We start from the raw sequence: 23799 nt of genomic DNA, 5'->3' as shown, positions 1-23799 counted from the left end.
ATCCTCGTCTCACTTCTTTGGTATTAAAGGGGAAACAAGAGACGTAGAGGATTATAGCTGACTGTGTACGACGCCTTCCACACAAATGTGGCAGAAGGTGGTCGACATGGGGGGGGGGGGAGGAATTACATTGAAGCAATGGAACTGATGCTTTCTGTGTCAATCAAACCTGGTACGAATTGCAGCGGTGTTGATATTGTTTCGTCAATCCGGTAACATCTAAGAACTGTTGTTGATTTGTGACTTTTATGGAGACAATATTTCGGACCTATTGCCTTAATACAATTATCATAGTACCAAGATGTTTCTTCTAAGGAATCTTCCGTTATCTACCTTTGAATTCGTGCTTAAGGACACGTTAGTAATGTGAATGATGTTAGAATCTGCAGTGCACATTCCTGTAGAATAGTTATGACTGGGATATACTCGGTGCAAAATCATTGAAAACTGTTGGGGGGGAGAAAGTTCTTAATCTACAAACCCCCTCCCCAACATGTGTATTATTAAAAGTAAAAATAAATTACTCAATTAAAAATATTATTATTATTACCATTATTATTAATTACATAAACTAAATTAATTTGTTACTTTTATACGTATCAGATATTGCAAAGCAAGCAGCTAATTCCCTTAGTAACTGTTTAAATATGTTAATAAATTATGAAATACTTGAATGGGTTTTATTATATGTAAGTTTTTGTTTAGTTTTTGCTTTATGTTAATACAAATCAATTAGATTTGATAGTTATTATACTTTTGCATTCTTGCTTTACTTTTATTGTGCGTATTGATGTAGATTTGTTAATGACCTCTTGAGAGAGAATGCATTCATTACTCACAACTAAACTAATTTGTGCGTGTTTTCGATATTATCCTTAGTAAAGTATATTTCAAATTAAATGTAATTGCTTATCTTTTGTTTGTTATAACAAAAACTCCCCCCTGGAAATTTTTGGGGGGATTTTTGAGGCCAAGATTGTTGGTGTGGGGAAATCCCCTTGTCCCCCCAGGATTTCGCACCCTGGATATACTAGTAGAAGCTAAACTTCTAGGCGTACATCCTAAAAAGATAGTACAGAAAATGCTATATCAACGTCAAATTTGGATGTAGCGCCAACTTTGTTGACCAAAATTGAGATTTCCAAATCGGCGATCCACCTTCAGCAGTTAAGCCAAGGGCTGGATTGTGTTTTTGTTTCTTTGGGTCGTCGTCAACGGGGGCAAGCCTGAACGACGTCCGTGCCTTCACGTAACACATTCAACCATTGCCACTGTACGATACGGAAACGCTACATCACCACATGCCACACGCTATCCTCTACACATCTTGCGCACTCCGACCACGTGCCACATTCATTTTGATCCACGCACATTGTTCCAGTTCCGTGAACATGTTGTTAGGTCGCTTGCATTCCCCTCATTTACTTCACGGCACTGCAGTATTTGACAAAATAACATAGAGCCTTTCTCACTTGCTCGTCTAACTCCGTTATCAGCTACGGCAACCGCGTGGCTCACACTCACGACTCACACGTGACAGCAGTGTTGCAATTAATGTTTATACAGCTCTTGTAATACAGATTGACAGTAGATGAATGATAACTTGATCTTCTTCATTAGTAGGATGAATAATTACTCACTACATTTCTAAGGTTTCGATGGAACAAAAGTGAACTCGTTTACAAAACATGAGACTAACTTCGAAACTGTACAATTCCCTTTGAAACATTATAGAATTGATCTTGGTATTGTGTTACGGTATAATTAAGTCACTTTTAAAATATACTGATATTTTAAAACTTATTGTAATAATGGTTTGTTATACACATAGGGCGATCGGGTGCAAAAACTACAAACACTGGGGGGTAGTTCACTCTCTCTTTGTTCAGTGAAGCCATACTGCAAGGTCAAAAGTGGCAAAGTTTTAGGAGTGCAAATGCCCTCCCCCACACCCTCCTAATTGAGGTCACTGATTTACAATTCAATAATACTACAAGCTGTGGACAACGTTGTGAGTTTACATGTAAAAGTACAATTTTTATAAGAAAATGCTTTTTCTTCAAGAGCCCCACTTCCGACTCCATGTTTGTTAAAGGTTAAAGGAGAGATTTCTCTCAAGTAACGTCATATCATTTACTTAAGTCGTGACATATTAACAAAGAACAATTAAATATTTTTCTTAAATTGATAATTCACATGTCAACACAGGTTCTTGTACAGACAACCGGGATGATGATTGTTACCAAGATTGTTACACTGTTTATGAATATGTAATCAGATTTTGTCCATGACGTTTGGCTTCTGAGTACTTTAACGTTCTTATATTTTATTAAGCTATTCATATAGATTGACTAGTCACCGCTTCTCAGGATTCCATACATTATACCCATTGCCTCCTCACTTGTATTAACTAATTTGTTTATTATTGGAAGTTGTTGAATAAAGCTACAAAGGTATCAGTGTTCAGAAACAGATATAATCATTTGTTGCCATATTTTACAGTCACATATTCTGGTGTTTCTGCATGCAGTGATGTAAATTGGTTGATTCCAAAATTAGGTATCACACACAATACAGAAGAGTGGCGCTTTTTTATTGATGATTCCAAAATGAGTTTAAAGGCTGTTTTGCTACACAATGGCAATAAATTTTTCTCTGTATCTGTAGCACATTCTGTAGCAATGAAGGAAACTTATGAAAATATTGGCTATATTCTGGAAACCATTAAATAGGAAAACTATAGTAAGTATATTTCAAGAGACTTTAAAGCAATTGGTCTTCTACTTGGCATGCAGAGTGGAGTCACTAAACATCTTTGTTTTCTGTGCATATGGGACAGCCATGATACCCAACAACACTACAAAGTGATTGAATGGTAGGGAAGAAAATAATTCACTCCAGGGTAATATAATGTAAAATTTAAGCATTTAGTTGATCCTGAAAATGTATTTCATTCTCCTTTGCACATTCAATTGGGACTCGTGAAGAACTTTGTGAAAGGTATGGACAAATCAGGTGAGGATTTCAAATATCTACGAAAAATTTTCTCTGGTTTGAGTGATGCTATACTAAAAGAAGACTCAGATTATAAAAGTGATGAATGCCCGGTGTTTTTCAGAAACATTAACTCCAAACGAACTTGCAGCATGGGAATCATTTGAAAGTGTTGTGAAAGGATTCCTTGGTAACAGAAAGAAGAGAGCAGTGCAGGACTAGTATGAAACCATATTTAAAATAACAAGAAGTTGGGATGCAGGATGTCTCTCAAAATTCTTCCTGTTTTTCCATTTTAACTACTATGCGCCTCCACCGGGTATCAAAACCGGAACTCCTTGATGACAATTCGACGACGTTACCACTAAGCCATCGGGGAGGTTACATTTGTATATACGTCTTCACACATGTTCGTAATATTGAAGTTTACTACTTCAAAGAATCGAGTGCTGATTTCTTACTGGACAAGGAAAGGTTTAAAGATTTGCTGGCGGACTTGTCATTAACCTTACGTTATAATCGCAAATAATGAATAGGTCTATCAGGAATGTTTCGTATTGTTGTGTCAGTTTACAACAAAAATATATGCATAATATTCTGAGACATTTTTTCTTGAATGAGATTTGACATGACTGAAATATGAAAAATGATCAAAAATGACACATGTACATGTTACTTTCAAGAAAAAAAAAGTACCTAAATTTATACTCAATCAAATATATGTTTAATACTCCTAACAGGTGCTTTTATTTTACTGTATTTTCAAACTGTAATGTGTATTTTGGTGCACCTACATGTTTTTGTAAATAGATGAAGAGAATCTTCGCCATGATGGTATTTGAGATGAAATCCAACTTTAAAATGATGAATTGCATATTGAAAATGTTATATCAATGTTAAAAATTAAAATATTTAATTGCCAAAACAAAAAAAAAACGGAGCTTACAGAGAAAAACTAACTTCAGATTTGAAATCAACACACTCAAATCAGGTTAGAATAAGTGATGTTATCAATTCAACAAAAGTTTTGTTTCCCAGTGTAGTTGGAGCAAGGCGCATGGGACCGTTGTGAAGTTGTTCCGAAGGTGTTCAACGTTCCTCTATCCACAGTGTCAAGAGTGTTGCAAAAGTACCTCGTTGCAGGCATTACCTCCCACCATGTACAGCGCAGTGGCCGACCATGTCCGCTTATTGACAAGCGACACTGCGTGAAATCACATCAACAGTCGTTGAGGGCCGTGCGAGAGACGTGCGTGTAAGGTCAGTTCAGCGAAATTTGGCGTTGATGGAACATGGCAGCAGAACACCGACCAGAGCAAGCCATCGGAAGCAGCGACTCTCATGTGCTCGTGCACACATTGACTTGCGTGATCAGCATTCGAAAAACTTCCAGAGTGGCCTATTGGTTTGGAAACAACCGAAATGTCTTTGTTTGCGCTCTGTAACAAATGTATTGGCGAATAAGACAAATTTGATTGTGAAATTGTGAAAAATCCTGACGTGATGGACAAACGTGGGTGTCATTTCAGTGGTCAGCAATCAAAATGCTTCCAGAATCACATATTCGTTTGAAAACATCTCATAATTGTTTTCAAAATTTCGACAATTGTTATTCTTTCACAGGAAGTCATTTCTTTATTGTCTGCTGACATATCACAGTGTGCCCACGTACAGTATTCTCAAAACTTTTCTACCCTATTTCACCGTTACAGTAATCATTTTGACACAATGAGATGGCCACTAGTATGATCAAGTAAGCGATAGTAGTAAGGATTAAGACATCAGGTTACAACAAAGTGAGGTGAAATAAATTCAGTAATCACTGCCTTGGAGATGAAAATCGTCTCTACTTTGCCTACATGTATACAACACAGACTTATCACATAACATTAGTTCACAAATGCATGTGCAAGTTTTACAATAAATTTATTTATATTACAGAGTTTGAACTACTACTGCCACATGAAAATGAATAATACAGTTCAATACCTTGAAACAGAGCTCATATTACTCTTAAACTCAATAAACCTGCAACTTTTTATTTGTTTTAGTCATTTTCTACGTATGAAAACTAAATGTTTTAGAATTCCAGTCGAATTTGCAATCTGCTTCATTGTCACCGTGATTTGCATCTTTCACTCTGCTGGATTGATTGTTTTGCGCTGTGCGAAAATTTATAAGAAAATTACAGGTACTTAATACTCTGGAAGCAAAACATTTCTTAATTGCATTATTTATGATATTAGTCAAGTAGTTCCATGCGGCCGAGTCCCATCTTACTGACTAGTAACTTGGTCCTCTTCAGCTCCTTCATGGTGGTGGCAAGCTTTCTATCCAGCCTGGCGTCGATGTCTTCCAGGATATCATTGAGCTGCTCTCGCTCCTCGTTTTCTGGAACTACAAGGTACTCGCCGATTATGGTATGGATGTCTTGAATTTTGTCGATCAACGTCTTGAGCATCACCTCCAGCTGGTCACCCGACTGCAGGCTGGGACCGTCCACGTTCGCGCTCCCGAAGAAGAGTTCCGATTCGTCTCCCGAGCGGAAGATCTCTTCCGAGAGATCTGACGACAACTTCCCCGTGATGATCTCCAGCCGCATCTTCAGGATGGAAGCCATGATGCTTTTCTCAATATCCTCGGGTAAATTCTTTCGTCGGTTGGCATCGGACGGCCACATCGCCACCTGGAGAGGAACCGTCGAGTAACGCTTGATCCTTTCCCTCAGACACTTGGGGAAGAAGCGAGAGAAGCAAGGGTGCGTCGCCATCTTCTCTAGGTGGGTGAGGAAGTACGCCTGCTTCGACAGCATCCGGACCTGCGCCACGTCTCTGAGCCTGGACACGTCGCACACCGCTATGCCCACCATGAGGTTTACGAGCACCATCGACGCCAGAAGGATGAACAACACGAAGATTATCCTGCTTGTGAGGCGCACGTAGGTCCCCTGGTGCTCGAAGACGTGCGTGTACTCGAACTCGCCCATCGTCATCACGACTGTCTTCACGAACGAGCGGTACGGGTCCTTGAAGTCTTCCTGGTCCACGAAGAGAATGAAGAAGCTGAAGGAGAAGCCGAGGATGAGGCAGAGGAAGGTCATCAGAACCCTAAGCATGTTCTTCACCACCGTGCAGAACACCAGGGAGTAGTAGCCGAGCTTCGGGAAGCGACCGAGGAGATACATCAACTCGAGCCAAGCCAGCAGCACGGAGACGGCGGCCGTGTGAGCGACCCACTCCCTTCCCTCGACCCTGAAACCGGAGTTGACGGTTGTGAGCGCGAGCGAGGACGTGCACAGGAACACCCACGGCTCGAACTCCTTCAGGTAGAATGCGGGGAAGAACACCAGGAGCATGGAGGCGTAGAGGAAGATGAACGAGATGCTGACGTTGGTGATGACCCTCGCGGCCATGGCGGTAGATTCCAAGGTGCGATCGTTCATGAACAGCTGCCGCGCGTGGGTGGTGCTGTTGCCCTTGAGATCGTAGAACTGGAGGAAGACGTAGCTGGAGTACGCGAGGACGTACAGCAAGTAGAGGCTGAAGAACGTGAAGAAGCAATACTTCAGTTTCCTCCATTTCAAGTACAGGAACGACATCACGAGAGGATGCTTCATGACGATGCTCGCATCTTCCTTGCAGTTGGAGCTGATGATCGCTTGAATCACCGTCATCTGATTGGCCTTATGCGTATCGGGCACCAGAACGCTGAAGTCCAAGGTTACGCAGAACGCCTTGTGGCGAATAGGAAGGTCGTTGCAGTCGAAGCAGCCGTTGAAGACGTGGTCGAACAGCTTCACGGGTCTAGGGACGTAGTTGAATATGACGTCGGCAAAGGTCATGCCGCTGGAATCCTTCATGGAGAGATCGGCGCCCTTGGGGATCAGCTGCTGCAGGATCTTATAGCGTCCGTTGACGGCTGCAACTTTCACGGGAGTGTCTCCGTCGGCGTCGCGCTGGTTGATCACCGCCACGATGTCAGGCGACGTCATCAAGGCGTGGACCAGGTCATCCACACCCAAGGCAGCGGCCAGATGCATCGGCGTCTTCAACCCGTGCCCCCGGACGTTCACCTTAGCTCCCCTCTCGATCAGCTTCCGCACAACCTTCTCCGACAGCAGGCTGACCGCCGTGTGCAGCGGGTACACCTCTGATCTTGCGTCGAAGCAGTTTGGGTTCGCTCCTTTGCCTAACAGCACGCACACGATCTCTTCGTACCTGAAACGACAATGTACCGAAATCCCTGTTCAAAATATATTTGTATTTTCCCCCATAAGGTACAATTGCAACGTTACTTGGAGACAAACGATTAAACAATTTTCTCCAAATATCTACAAGGAACATTTATATTAATATTCCATGCAGGTATTTGTCAGTGTTCGGAAGTAACTAGTTACAAGTAACAGTTACATTTTTTGAGAAAATGTAACTGCAACTAGTAACTTTTTAAAGTGAGTAACTGTAACTGAGTTATTTTTTACTGTAGAAGTAACGTTTTAACAGTTACTTTGCAACACTTAAATTGCTATGCCATAAATTATTGGCGATTTAGGATACAAGGTGAGCTGGAATTTAGTTTCTGCTCTGATATAAAAGCCCATCTTTGATACATTAATTCTTGCAAACAATAGATGAAGAGGAAAAGAGAAAGTAGTTGTAGTAAATTTGTCTCTTGGCGGTGGTCAGTCGGTAGGCTCCAGCCAGGTGCCAGGAATTTCAAGGTTTATCCTATGTTTCATCTCTCATTTGGTAGACCTGATATACGCACCTCGGAAGAGGGGTGGATTTTCCAGAAGCGGGAAGATAAGCTTCTACGAGGAGAATTTCTTCCTATTGCTGACAGTTTGCCATTCTCAGTTGTGTGCTGTGAAGTGTCTCTTGTTTCTGTAGTTTGTTCCTCTGTGATGTTCCTCAGTGAATTACTTCCCCCTTCTGTAATCAGCATCCGATAGTTTTTTCTTTGCTATAATATCGGATTTTGCTGAAAAGGGACGTACTGCAATATTTCAGTGTTTTTACGAAATAATTCAACGATACTGGTAGCATGAACGAAACTGCATAAGACGAGAGATAGCAATTGCGCATATGAATTGAAAACAACCCAATTGTTTACACGCGATTTCATTTATCTCAGTTCCTGATAATTTAAAAATGAAAGTAAAACTATTTCCAGTTAGAATTCGCTTATTTACGATTATTCAGCATTTCTGGATATTTTGAAAAAGTAATATATTTTGGTAAGTGCTATTCGTTTAAGATATAAATGAGAACCCATTTTCTTGAAATAACAGAAATTATTGATACAACAGTGAATTACAACACTCAAGTGGCAAACTAACGAATTAGGAAAACCCTAGCAATCATTCTTGCTTCGTTATGTAATCCTCTCAGAGAGAACTGAAGGGGTAAGTTTGAAATGCCATTTTCACCTTCATTGATAACGCACAATTATAGGCTACTACATTATAACTTTTATCATTTTCTGGTTCATAAACACTTGAAATTTTACAACAAAATTTATTTCTCTCTGACACGCCCTGTATGCGAAACAGACCCCCCTTCTTAGAATATATTCTACGTGAGTGATATCTCTCTCTCTCTCTCTCTCTCTTTCTATACAGTTTCTAGAATCCTGGGGTCACGATATGGTAGCGTCATTGCATTGTAATCAAGTGATCCCGGTTTCGATACCCGAGGGAGGCACAAGTGGTTCGGATCCAACTTTCAACCATAGGTCCAGTCCCGGTTAACCTTACTGTGCATAAAGTGGACTTGAAACAGCAACTCAAACTAAGTGTCTAGAATCCCCCCACTCCAATGGACATTCATTAAGAACAACAATGATAATAAATACAAATGTTTAAGTCGCAGTAGCTCAGGTCAACCTTCGTGGCCGAGTGGTTAACACAACGTCCCGGATTCTAGTTCGTTTCAGACATGGATGTTTGTGTTTGTTCCAATGAAAATACAGAAAACAGAAAATTGGCATACGTGAAAATTGAGAAGGTGTGAATAACGGGGATACTGCGACATAGGGGTATTCCTTTAAAAAAAAAAAAGTCGTTAGGTTGCCTGAGTACCATGCGAGAGACCCCGGGTTCGATTCTCGGTGGAGGAGAACCGAGATTTTTTCCACTTGTTGAAGCGGCTCCTGCGCCCACCCAGCGGGCTCCGTTACTTTGTAACCCCATATTTTTGTACCATCAAAACCTCATTTGCCAAATTTTGTACTATTTTTGTACTACTCAAAAATACTAAAAATAATTTTTGTACCACTCAATTTACCGTCGAAAAACAAAAATCAATTTTGGGGTTACAGTGTAACGTCTCAACCTCATCACCGGATTCGGCTAAGTTATCCAAATCAAAATATTGTACTATTTATGTAACATTTTGTACCACTATTTAAAAATTTTGAACCCGTCAGAAACAGTCAGAAAAAAGGCGGGAATTTTTTTTAACTTGCAAAAATATATTTTTGTACCGCCTCGAGTTGCTTCGAAAAATACTATGCTATTTTGTACAAATTTTTAAAATTAAACATTATACACACTACTTTGTTGATGTCTACATAAAAACATATTATAAACACACTATCCTACAAATCCTGCAAGACAACCGGTGTCACATGTGGCCGTCAGCCAGTTGCTGGCAAAGTTCCAAGATACTGGATCTGTGGATGACAAGCCGCGACATGGACGTCCGAAAACAGCCACGGATGAGGGTACTGCTGTAGTGGTGTTGGCATCATTTGCAAAGTCCCCAACCCGTAGCACACGGAGACTGGCGGTCAATTCCGGGTGAGGACGATCCAGACAGGCGTTTGCAGTTTTGTGAGTGGGCTATAGCACAACTGCAACGTGATCCTGCCGTCGGTAGCAAGATTCTGTTCAGTGATGAGGCTAATTTTTATGTGTCGGGAGAGGTGAATAAGCAAAATCTGCGGTACTGGTCACCCGAAAATCCACATTGGACAGATCCCAGCAAGGTAACGGGAGGCGGGAAGCTAATGGTGTGGTGTGGTACTTGGGTTTCCCGACTTGTTGGTCTATTTTTATTGAGGGCAACTTAAATGCAGAGGGCTACTTGCTTCTGCTACTGGAGCAGATCTTACCATCCTTACTGTCCGAGGATGGGAGCTATCCTGAATGGTTCCAGCAAGATAGTGCTCCACCGCACTATGGAATGATAGTCCGTCAGTATCTGGATCAAAAATTCCCTCACCACTGGATTGGTCGCCGAGGGACTGTGGAATGGCCTGCACGCTCACCTGACCTGACACCATTGTACTTTTACCTCTGGGGACACCTGAAAGCCATGGTGTATGCTACGAAAATCAGGGATCTGGCCCACTTGCGCACACGCATTGTGGATGCCTGTACCGCAATAACTCCTGAGGTTCTTCAGAATGTGGTAAGGTCATGGGAGAGACGATTACACGTGTGTGTTGCGCAAGAGGGACGTCATATTGAGCATGTGTTGTAACTTTGTTGCATTGTTAACTCTGCAACAATTAAAGTTAGGTGAAAACAAATGTCACAGTTGTTTTCCTGGTGAAATTCTAGCCCATTTTGATATGTCGCACGACCCCCTTCCCATTTAAATTTCTGAAGTTGAATTCAAGATGGCGGACATCAACGTTTATATAAAGTCATCTATACAATTACTCTCAATTAAGTCCGTTTTTTTGTACCGTCACGAAAAATCTGGGAATTTTTTTAATACTTTCTTCTTCGCTGAGACATGAAATGCACAAGAAACTATAGACCATGTATTATCGAGTGTGTGAGATTTGTATCTAATAATCTCGAAATAAATTCTTCTATGTCATTACTTTCTATTAAGCTTCTTTTTGATTTTTGAACCATAACAGAAAACTCGGGAATAATTTTTGAATTCTATCTTCTTCGCTGAGACACGAAGTTCACCAGAAACTATAAACCAAATATTATTGAATGTGTGAGATTTGTATGTAAGTAATTTTTATATCAAGTCATCTTTATAATTACTTTCTATTGAGCTCGTTTTATATTTTTGTACCGTCAGGAAAAACTCAGAGAAGATTTTTTAATTCTTACTTCTTCGTTGAGACACGAAATTCACAAAAACAATGGACCAAATATTTTCGAGTGTGTGAGGTTAGTGTCTAAGTAATCTTTAAACAAAATCTTCTATGTGATTACTTTCTACTATGCTCGATTTTTATTTTTGTACCGTCACGAAAAAACGGGAAAACATTTTTTAAGTTCTTACTTCTTCGCTGAAACACGAAATTCACAAAAACAATGGATCAAATATTATCAAGTCTGTGAGGTTTGTATCTAAGAAATCTTTATATGAAATCACCTATACAACTACTTTCTATTAAACCTGTTTATGATTTACAAAATTTTTAAATAGTGGTACAAAATGGTACATAAATAGCACAATATTTTGATTTGGATAACTTATCCGAATCCGGTGATGAGGTTGAGACGTTACTCTGTAACCCCAAAATTGATTTTTGTTTTCCGACGGTAAATTGAGTGGTACAAAAATAGTACAAAATTTGGAAAATGAGGTTTTGATGGTACAAAAATATGGGGTTACAAAGTAACAGAGCCCACCCAGCGTCGTATAAAGTGGGTATCTGGAGGGGGTTAAAGGAAGCCAGGGACGTGGTACTGATCACATCACCCCCACCTTCAGCCATGATCACATAATTGTAGGGCTCTAACTCCACACCCCCCTCTATACGCCTTCATGGCGTCGCGCAAGGCACAGGAGAGCACTTTATTTTGTAATAAATATAAATATACGAAGACTTTTATTATGTACCAGTAACATAAGTAAGAGACATGTTAGTCTTACAAAAAAAAATATTACAATTAATGATCGATTTGCGTAATTTCGTTGGAAGAAAATTTTCAGCAGAAAGTAACTGTAAAAGTAACTTACAGTTATTTTTGAAGTACATGTAACTGTAACTCAGTTACTTTTTAAAACGAGTAACTGTAACTGTTACTTCTTTAACTCTAACTGTAACTAGTTACCTTTTTAAAAGTAACTTTCCGAACACTGGTATTTGTTGTAACAAACTCGAAAAACTTCCAAGAACTCTTCTAGTTGATACACTGTGAAATATTATTCCTCGTGTTTATGTCGTATCAAGTAAATCTTAAACTTAGAAATTGTTTTTGGAATATCTATTTCAGGGGAGTAAATTTCTTTACTTCAGCCGATCAAAGAATTGATGTTGATACGTAAGAAGACACAGAAATAAGTGACAGAGAGAAGTTTTAAGTTTTAGTTGGTGTTTTAAGTCCACTTTATGCACAGTAAGGCTAATCGGGACTGGACCTAAAGTTTAAAGTGGGATCCGAACCACTTATGCCTCCACCGGGTATCGAACCCGGGACCCCTTGATTACAAGGCGACGACGCTACTATTGCCCCATGGGAGAGACCCGACTGACAGAAGTGTTATGCTTATTAAACACGAGGTTAAAACTGTATTACCTTTGGCCACCCCGCACTTTATGTAATATGAATATAAATATATAATGAGTAATGCAAAAATAGAATAGCTTACTGAAAGGAGAAACAATTCTGATATTCAACTTGCGTACAAATTATTGTCAGGTAATATCAGCTGTTATTATTTATTGCCATTCAATAAGGGGGTCCAATAAGGAAAAACATTAGGAAAAGCTGGAACATATTTTATTATCTTCAAAAAAGGGATCTTAACAACAACATTCTAATTTTGCACCCCTCTACCACCCAGGATTTGGCCGCCATCTTGGAAGAATGGCGCCCAAAATCAGTTTTTTGCAAATATCTCGCTTGGAAAGTATTTTATAGCAGAAGAGGTTATGACAAAATATAATTTACATAAAATGTTCTACAAAAAATGTTCTGTGCATTGTTCGTCTAGGGTGCGCCGTTTGGGTGCTAGCTCAGCGGCAAATTTTATGTTTTTTCCCCGCTCAATTTAGCAAGTGCGGAACTCACGAAAACGTATTTTCATGATGTTTTGTAGTATTTATCTTCTATAAAACTGTACTTATTACATTTATTCTCTCTTACAGAATATCAATTATGAGATCAATTGCTTTTATCATTGCATGCCGTTATTTATGTCAAGTGTGTGTAGGAGATAATATGTTTGGTCCGAAAGAGAAGATAACTCCAATGGAGCATGTTGACTTGGCCCAAAAAGGTTGTTTTACAATAAAATGTTATTGTAATCAACGGGTCCCGGGTTCGATACCTGTTGGAGACACATTGCACAGTGGTTCGGATCTCACTTTAAACTGTAGGACCAGTCCCGATTAACCTTACTGTGCGTAAAGTAAACTTAAAACAACAATTCAAACCATAATAAAATGATGAGAAAAGTTCTGGTCAGATATAACAACTGAGCCGTGATGCGCTCCATTAAGAGTTGTTGTTGTTGTTGTTGTTGAGTTGGTGTTTTGAGTCTACTTTATGCACAGTAAGGTAATCGGGACTGGACCTACAATTTAAAGTGGGATCCGAACCACTATGTGCCTCCACCGGGTATCGAACCCGGCGCTCCATTAAGAGTTGTGGGGATGGCAAAGGAGTGACCAGAGTCAATGCTAAGTGGATTTTTTGGCATGCTCATTAGTTTACAGATAAAATAGATAAGCAGCATGTGGATGCACGAAAGTCTCGTATATCAAGTGATAAGCAAGACTTTCAGTTCTCTTGTCAGTGAGGCCTCCCCGATGGCGCAGTGATAACGTCGTCTCCTTGTAATCAAGGGGTCCCAGGTTCGATATCCGGTGGAGGCACAAGTGGTTCGGATCCCACTTTCAACTGTAGGTCCAGTCCAGATTAACCTTACTGTGCGTAAAGTGGACTTAAAACTCAAACTCATCAATCTTTTGTTAGTTATTCTCATCTCACCCACCATTCCCTGATTTTGATGACATAAAGTCAATGATTACGGAAGTAACAGGGAATAAGAAAACCAATCCTTCTGATGCTTATGATGTTGGAATGTCTTCAATGTTGAGCATCCTTGGTAAAAACTTGGCAAATGTGAAGTTTGAACAAAAGAAGAGAGTTAATCACTGGAGCGGTCACTTCTGAAGTGAAAATCAGATGTGTTGTATCCAGTTGATCCAGAGTAATTATTTAATAAATTATTATTACTAAAGAATGACAAGACCAATTCAGAGAAAACTTTACGTACAAACTTTCCCCGTACCAGTTATAGCCGATGAGGTAGAGTTGTGGACAACCAAGAAGACTTCTCTTAATGATTCTGTTTGTACCACTAGCTGAGAGACAAAGATGCTGAACCGCCAGATTCTTCGCAGTATACCCTGTAAACGCCTTAAAGATTGCGCAAGGGGTCTTGTAGCTGTAGAAACATTGGGCTAAAGTGTTCAATAACGTGTTAAAAATTGACGCTGTTGCATTTACTTCTTAAGATTGGACTTCTTAAGATTGGTTTCGAAGAGACACGTGCCGCTTCCGTCTGAAAGCTCCCTTCCTCTACTATACTCTGTCCCGGGTATCTCTGGAACAAGGCCGCGTGTTACATTAGAGAAGGGGAGAAAACTTGTGAGCGGCCGAAGCAGTACACGCTCCTGTAAGCGGTTAGTAGCTGCAGTCGTTTTCCCTCCACCGTACAAATATATTCGCTCTCACGTATTCATTGGTCGAGTTACTGTCTTCTGGAGTTACTACTTGTGCAGACCCTTGTCTTCGTTCGCTCGCTCCAGAGATACCCGGGACAGAGTATAGAAGACGAACGGAGCTTTCAGATGGAAGCAGCACATGTCTCTTGGAAACCACTCTTAAGACATAAATGCAACTTTTCGAACTGACGCGATACGACAAGCTCCACGTGTCACTCCAACTGGGCCTTGTTCTTCATACCGTGCCTTGTAGCACCTCGTCAGTTGTGTGATCATACACGGTGAATGTTTTAGACTAAAGGGGGCCGTGTCATCACTTAACTTTTAAATCCCTGTGTAGATTGTGGCCTGTCGCTTTTGCTTCGATCTGCAACTCACGTCAATTCTGATGATCTATTCTACGTTCACTTACAAGAATTCTTTCTGGTAGAAGACAAGCGATATTTTGCTTTCTAACAGTAGCAGAAATACAGACATTATGTTCATATGTTTTATGTTAAATATTACAAAATTATGTTTTAATTAATATACAGGGTTATTCAAAATGATGGATACACTTTCATTCATGTATATTTCCTTCAATATACATTACATATTAATACTCGTAATATACATACAAGAGAGAGAGAGGAAGGTCTAAAGTTTACAAACTTACAATAGAGATTACAGATGTTCAATTTGGCCGCCGCCATATGAAAACATCTAAGCGGTAGCCGAACTCATCCCACACGCGAAGAAACATCTCTTGTGTAACTCAGTTCACTGCAGCTGTGATACGGTTCTCCATGTCGCCCATAGTTTGTAGTAGAGGTGGTACGTACACTGCTTGTTTGACATACCCCCACAGGAAAAACTCACATGGTGTGAGATCAGGAGATCTCGGTGGGTCACAACAGAAGAGCCAGGTCTTCATTTCCTATGCGACCTATCCATCGGCGAGGAAGGGCTTCATTCAGAAATCCTCGGAACAGCACGTTAAAAAATGAAGTTTAGGGAATTTTCATTCAGTTGAGGAGCAAGCCAGTGTTCCAACATGACGAGATACAAAATCCCACTTACAGTGCTCTCCGCAAGAAAATAGTCCGTAAATCTTTCTGTGCGATAAGGCACAAAACACATTTACCTGTGATGAGTCTCCCTCATGTGGAAGTGTGGCACGGGGATTTTCCAGACCCCATATACGAATATTGTGCCTGTTCACTATTCCGCTAAGGTGAAACGTCGCTTCGTCACTGAACACTACGCGTGGGAGAAATGTGTGATCCTCCATTTTGTCTAGCATGTTCTCAAAAAATTCAATACGCTTTTGTTTGTCACTCTAGAGAAGCGCCTGTACAAGTTGTAAGCGGTATGGTTTGTACAGTAAACGGCGTCTCAAAACTCGCCATACAGTTGCTTGAGGTATTCCAAGTTCTCTGCTAGCTGCATTAGTTGACTTTCCAGGACTGAGCACAAAACTGCCTTCAATTAGTCTCAGATCCTCCTCTGACACAGGCGGTCGGCCCGTGCTTTTTCCTTTGCTGACATTGGTTAAACCCTCGGTATATGCTCCTCATTATTGGTGGTTCTATGCCGAATCGAAGACTGAATGCTCGCTGCACTGCAGTTGCCGATTCAGTTTTGCCGAATTCAAAAACGCAGAAATCCTTACGCTGCAAGGTGGCCATGTTACTCGGAACTGAACTGAAGGGTTCTTGGTGGCACGAGCATGCGCACTCGAGTGGTTGGTTACGCAACTGCGCTCTAGCGGTAGTATTCAAAACTTTAGACCTTCCCCTCTCTCTTGTATGTATATTATTCATATTCAATCTATATTCAAGGAAATATACATAAATCAAAGTGTATCCATCATTTTGAATAACCCTGTACATATATTACCACTTGAGAATATATTTTCAAGAAGAGTCCTTAGAATATTTATAATAGGCATTTTAATAAGAAATAAGGCTTCAAGCTGCCATGCAAAAGCGTTTTCTTGAGTTTCGCTCTTTCACAATGGAGCGGGAAAAAAGGTGAAAACACTCGATTCTCTACCACCATCCATAATAGTGCTTCCTAGAAGAAAAATGCACAGAACATTTTTTGTAAAGAATTTTATGTAGATTAATTTTTGTCATAGTTTCTGTTGCTGTAAAATGCTTTCCAAGCGAGATATTTGCAAAAACACTGATTTTGGGCGCCATTTTTCCAAGATGGCGGCCAAATCCGGGGTGGTAGAGGGGTGCAAAATTAGTATGTTGTTAAGAACCCTTTTATGAAGATAATAAAATTTGTTCCAGCTTTCCCTAATTTTTTTCCTTATTGGACCCCAAAATCATCCCTTGTTGACTGGCCTATTAGTTATTAGCTGTTTTTGAGCAGTGCCGATTTACGTGTTCTTGATTTCCCTAATTCCAATTGTATTACAGTAGATTGCAAAATGATTTCTTAAGAGGACAAAACAAGCATATCTATAGGTTCTTGAATTAAAATATGTCCCATACTAAATGGGAAAACAGCTGTCAATCTTTTTCATGAGAGTTCCATGGTATACGCTGAGATGTTCTGATGGGTTTTCAAAGTGCAGCATGATCGTAGCAAGAATTAATGACGATACCAGAAGGGGCACGGACAACCCTTTGATATACAGGTCAGCAATCCTTACACTACCTCCCCTAGCAAACAAGTAAGAAAGTGAAGACCACACTGGACATGAATAAACACTTCTTGTACGTATTTAGTAGTATATTAAACGTGACTTCCTCGAAAGAAAATATTTCGATTCCCCTCCGCTTCAACACACATTTTGTTTTCTGACGCAATTGCTGTACATGTCTCCATACCACATACATGCTAACAGTGAAAGTTAAAAACAAAACTATACTTGAACATTTTACCATCAAGTATAGTTCGTCTTTTCCGTGACAAAACAGTCTATCTAAAAAAGAGACAACTTCATGCTGAAGTGTTCAACAAGCCGTTTCCCTTGATTGGTGATATTGCGTATGACATAGCTGAATAGTCATGGAGCAAGACTACCTATGAGGATAGACGAACTCAAAAAGCAAGGATAAAGCTCAAGATTCACAGAAAGGTCAAGGAATCTGTAACACGCCTTTGTTTCTACGTATCACATGGATTTATAAGGCTTGCTGCAGGAAACAAAAGCATGATTTTACTTACCTCCTGACCCTGTCCTTCTCTCCAGCGTGAACGCCAACCCCAGCCAACGACAGAGGAGTGACGCCATCAACATCTCTCGCATCGTACTGTGCGCCGTGGGCCACAAGCAGCTCGACGCATTCAACGTGCAGACCCCTCGCAGCCTCGTGAAGGGGGGTCCGCTGTCCGCATTCTGGGGCCCTGATTAACTGCAAATAAAATAAGTTTTAGATTATTTAGACGGCAAAAGTAATAGTTTTCTTCGATTTACTGATTTCATGAAATGCTCAAGGGACAATTTTATTTTGTGCTTTCCTTTTAGTAAATAGAAATGTAGGACTTAGATAAATACTCCTATCTTGCTGATTTAAACATTACTCCCATTTCATAATTACTTCACAACCTAGCTGCTATTAACCAATATGTGGATTAATATTTGCCTTCTCAAAATAACAAGAACTCATCTGTGTATATTTGATGTTTTCTTAGTTTGCTTTGATTCACCCTCTGTAGGTTAATTGTGGCACTCACAAAGAAACACCTATGCTCAGCACAGAATTGGGACCTAAAATATCGCCAGTTGCATTTAAAGTCTGTGGCTCAGATTACTCTACTCCTTCTTCTATATCGTTGGTATTCGCAATAAATTTATGAAAATAACATGGTAATGATGATGAATGGTATTTAAAAGAGATTGGATATGATACACATCTAGCATAAATTGCTTAATGTTTATTTTGTATATAATGTTGGGTCTTCAAAATTAACTGAACTGAATTGGAACTCTATAAATATGAAACATTTGGTGGCCGCGGTGGCTCAGTCGGTAACGCGTCTGACTACCATGCTATAGGTCCCGGGTTCGATCCCCGGCCGGTTCAAATCCGGGAACTTTTCTAACGGTGAAAGCGGCCCCGGTGCCCACCCAGCGTCGAATAACATGGGAACCTGGGGGAAACCCTGGGGGGTAAAGGCGGTCAGGGGCGTGATGCTGATCACATCACCCCCACACTCACGACCGGATCAAGAAAGTGTGGGGCGTTGCCCCCACACCCCCTATACGCCTTCATGGCGTGGTGCTATGCACAGGGGAACACTTTACTTTTACTTTTTTATATATAAATATGAAATATTTAATAATATAGTGGATGGGAAATATTTTTTCCAGTTTGGGACGTGTAATTTATAACCAGGGGGTGGGGTTATTTAAGACAAGGAGGTGAAACACCCTAATTCCTCCTTCCAATCACACACTATCTGGAACATGGTGAACAAAAGATCTAAAAGAGCCCCATGTCTACATTTTAGCTTATTGTGAACCAGCTCGCACCTCCTGTCGGGGAAAATAGAAAAATATCCTTGGATTGCGGACTTATACTTACGGAATCAAAGGTGGGGCCACGGAGAAAATCAAGCCTCCTCTGATTTGGTGAGGAATATGGTACGTCAGGTCTTCCACACATGTCATTAACTCTAGCATCTGAATTCAGAAGAACCTCTGCACATCTGACACGACCAGCCGAGGCTGCCTGGAAAAGGGCGGTCCTGTTTAGTCTATCTTTGGCGTTGACTCTGGCCCCATGCTGTAACAATATCTGCAGAATTTCCGAGTCTCCCAGGTGAGCAGCTACTTGGATAGGCAAGATGTCATATTTTCCAAATCGCTTTTCTACCAAGTCATCTTGCACACTGACGATACTCTCCACTAGATTAATTTTGCCAGATCTTATAGCTTTCACCAGCCGATTTTCTTCCTCGACTGTGGCAGCAGCCTTCCTCGCTGACTTGTAATCCTTTCTCGCCATTTCTAAAACAAGAAACACAAACTGTTATCAATATTTTCAAGTCGACCTAGATGGCGGAGTGGTTGGCACAACACGCTGCGACGTCATGGGTTCCGAGTTCGAATCCCGTCCTGGACATGAGCGTTTTTTTGTAATTGTCCCTTCATCAATTTCATCATATCATCTATCATCCTCATCTTCGCGATTAGCCATAACTGGCAGAAAAGCGAAGTAAAATAAACCAAACCAATCAAGCAATTCGATGTTTTGATAACATGTCCACGACGATTCATAAATATGAATACAGCTCGATCGTATTCGCTCAAAAGCCACGACTGTTCTATACTCCAGTCAAGTTGCGCAGGAAAGTTGTAAGTAATACGATTTGTGTTAATCTGCTCATCAATTGCTGCCTATTTAGTAGCATTTGCTCCTGCTCGTGTTGACAACGCTAGACAAAGTAGCTATTACAACTACACCTACTTTCCTTTGCAGAACAGTAGTTCACTGCAATCCCTCAATAACGCTACGCCCTACTTCGATACATTAAAGAATTTCCGCTTTCCATTTTACCTTTAATAATAGCCATGTTCACGAAGTTCAAAATTTTTCATATTGTTATTATTTTTTTGATGCTAGCCTTGGTAGTATTGATAGTCGTGTGTAAGTTCAATGTTCAAATGCGTTAGCTAAATCTTCGATACGATATTGAAGAAAAGAATATCATACGTATCTGTAACTAATTTCCCACTCCAATTTACAGCCACAGCCAGAGCTATACGTCTAAGAAGGTAGTTTGTCTGCATAAGAAGCCTCCCTACCTGTGATCATGAAAGACAGTTTACTGACGTAATGGATGTATGTGTTACTGAGCCTTATTTAATACAAATTTCAGTTAATATCCTAGTTCAGGATAAACCGATTGTTTTTGTCTATCACGATACGTACGATGACTTATAATTGCCTTAAATGCCAGCATAACTTCACATTAACTCTAGATTAACTATTAACCTAGTCTAATACAACGTAATAGAACTTAGCTCAATCCTACCTAATCTAACATAAACAAGCCAGAAATAAGTATAAAGAGGATTTTTATATAAAACATTTCTCTTTCTTGTTTCAGATGTCAACCATACTCGGTATGAATGCCGAACACATCGTTACAATGTAATCTGCAAAGTCTTGTTTCCCATAAAAATGCATGTTTTCTTTAGCAAAGAAAACACATATTTAGAGAGAAAGAACATATGATTTACATATTTTTGACATTCCAGACAAGATAAAGTTTCCGAATTCTTTGCGTAAACGCAAATTTTGGGGTTAATACGTAAAATAGGCGAAATACTTTGAGATACTTCACGATTTATTGAAAGGTGAATGTTTACTATTTATTTATTTAAATGCTGTTCACGCTACCAACATGTTACCTCACTCACTATTTATGTACTTTTAGGATGTACTAATTTAAATATAGATATAAATTGATTTACTTATGTTTCTGGAGAACAATACAGATACATGGTACTACAATTGCAAGAATCGTTACCTTAAAAGACGAACTCAAATAGGTTTACATTTGCATGCAAAGTCAGATTTTATCAAGATATTATTGAATTCTTAATAGCACAGTTTCATTGAATCATATTCTCTTTTACCTGTAATCCAAGGTACCTGTAATCAACAATAATTCTAATAACCTTCAATCAAGCTGTTGTTTCTGAGCAAGATACATATATACAGGTGAATCCATGAAGGATTTCGTCAGTTCGTAAACCTTCGTAGCCAACGAATAAGACTGGCCACGAAAGCTACGTTATGAAGTGAATCCCAACTCCCAAACATGATAGCAGGATCTCTGCTGCAAAAGCTATTATACGCAATGATAAGATTCTTCGAAATACATAAATTTGAATGAGATAGTACAGTTCCCGTAAATTTAAGTATTTTAGAGTAAGAATAATAATTACTATAGTTGCAAATTAAACATGATTTTATCCTGACCAATTACACGTAAATGTATGCGTTTGTAATTGATACAAAACTCAATTAGTCAGTGCAAAAGAAAGTTCGTGATCAACTAGTTCGAAAATCGACATTCAAGAATTTGTGAACTAGCTGATTGGTCATGTTTGTTACATGAAGACCCAACTTATAACTACTAATATTCTTTCATTTAACACGAAGAAATGTTGATTGTGGTTTGTATGTCCGTATTATTGTGGGTATTTTTCGTTCCCTAAGAAAAACCTTGGAACTTGGAAGTCAGCAGTTGAGTTAAATTTTAATTCGTAATTGAAAGTGGATTTACGCATATCTTGGAAATTAAAGTAGTACAACTTTATGATTATTTCTTCTTTAAACAATAATGAGCAAACAAATGTGCTGATATTAATATTTATTACAAAGTAGACTATTACGATATGTATATTACTTCAAATTCGTGGTGTTATAATCACAATTTGTTGGTTGTACGACGTTGATCATTTTGCGTAAGCCTCAAATTCCTTTAATGCTTTCTTTATTTTAGACTTCAAAATAATAACAATTTTTCACAAGATGGTAAGCTATATGTTCGACCATATTAATGATTTCACGCCCTACTATTATTATTAGACATATTTACAATATGTTGGAATAGTGAATGATTTTTAGTATCAGATAAGTAGAAGACGATGTGCAGGTAAACTTATGGCGAATGAAACGAAAAACAGCGTGTATGGTCAACGTTACAAATTCGTTCAGTTTGACATTATGTGGCTCTGTTTTTCTACATTTGTCTACGATGAATTTTCATTGTTGTTAACTTCACAGAACAAAATCTCTTGAGTGGTAAATTCCGTTCTGCGTAGTTCGTTATTTTAGTGCAAGTAGAACATACTGCTCTCCTATTATTATAATTCTCATTGCATATCACATTGGTTGCAATCATTAAACTGTAATGTAAATGAAGAATTCGGAAAATCAATTACAATAATGAACAATAAAGCAATATTTTTAAAGCGTTTATTTATACGTTGTCTCCTGTCTTGAATACACACACCCCCACAGCCATATATATATATATATATATATATATATATATATATATATATATATATATATATATGTGTGTGTGTGTGTGTGTGTGTGTGTGTGTGTGTGTGGGTACGCAAATATATTCTTCTTAGGACCGGCGTATCTTTAAACACCTTTCTTAATGGGACCAAAAAAAATGTTGGGACTTTTTGCCGGTCCCAATAAGGAAAAGGCATTTCGAGACTCCTGAGAGCCCTTGCGACCTGTACGCGAAGTATTTCGAAGGTACCAAAAAGTTCATATTTGTTGGATTAGTGTTTATGTCGCTGTGTTACACTCTGCCACCTGCTGGTGAAAGCTGGTACCTTCAAGGCTGTGTAAAACTGTGGTGTTTAATCGCATCCCTTGGTACCGTGAAGTGTGGGTGTGTAAAATCTTGGATCTATTTCGCATGTATTGGTACCGAACATCCCAGGGGGTTGAGAGGCGAGGAAAGATACGTGCAAATGCCGACGGGGTTCCCCTCTCGCCTGACCGTCTTGTTGCTTCCGAGCTGTCAATGTTGCCAACTTAAAACTTTGGAACCAGATCTGTTTTTCTATTATCTTCTAACCCTCCAAGTGTAATTGTAATTGATTTGTTTTGTTTTACTTCGCTTTTTGTACCACTGTTGGCTAATTTGCCAAGATGGGGATGAGTGATGATATCATGAAATTGATGAATCGACTCCCACAACATCCATGCCCAGACCGGGATTCGAACTCGGGAACCCTGGTGTCGTAGCGCGATGTGTTAACCACTCCACCACGGGGGTCGGCTTTAATCCTGCAATCAAACAAAATGCTACAATAGAATTTATTCCTCCAAATGTGACCGTTCTATATGTGCCTATAACAAATTATTAGTTGGGTTTTACTATAATACTGGTAAACAGAAATCCATTTGTAAAGCTCATTTTCTTCCATTACCAGGAAACGATGCTATCAGTAGAAACTCGTTACTTGTCTCCTTTCGGCCATGATGAGGATAAGAATGGAGATTTCTGACCAAGGCGACAAGCGATCCAGCAAAAGGGGGGGGGGGGGGTTCATATCGAAGTGACAAGTGACACGATACCTCTGTCTACAAGCAAGCGTTTTTCTCAAATGCTCTAACAGACCAAGGCGACACGCTACATGACATCCATGACTTTCAGAAGCGGAAGCCGAGA

The 23799-nt window shown here is 39.7% G+C and overlaps 1 protein-coding gene across 4 annotated transcripts in view; it reads right to left on the bottom strand.

The window, feature by feature from the left end:
• Positions 1-4728: 4728 nt before the first annotated feature.
• Positions 4729-23799, bottom strand: part of LOC145979988 (transient receptor potential cation channel subfamily A member 1-like) — a 172789-nt gene continuing 153718 nt past the window's right edge. For 3 of the 4 annotated variants that reach the window (XM_083112930.1, XM_083112931.1, XM_083112933.1), the window contains exons 2-4: positions 19170-19594; positions 17809-17996; positions 4729-7211 (exon numbers count right to left, since the gene is read on the bottom strand). In XM_083112930.1, the coding sequence (XP_082969056.1) occupies positions 5237-7211; positions 17809-17996; positions 19170-19592 (2586 nt within the window). In that variant the 5' untranslated portion in view covers positions 19593-19594 and the 3' untranslated portion in view covers positions 4729-5236. Of the gene's footprint in view, positions 7212-17808; positions 17997-19169; positions 19595-21229; positions 21265-23799 lie in introns of those variants that run through there. The other variant, XM_083112932.1, reaches the window with a different exon arrangement.

This window comes from Lepisma saccharinum, chromosome 27, assembly GCF_977018435.1.
Source record: "Lepisma saccharinum chromosome 27, izLepSacc3.1, whole genome shotgun sequence".
NCBI lineage: Eukaryota > Metazoa > Arthropoda > Insecta > Zygentoma > Lepismatidae > Lepisma > Lepisma saccharinum.
The sequence above is the reverse complement of the archived record's forward strand: the minus strand, read 5'-3'. Positions and strand labels throughout refer to the sequence as shown.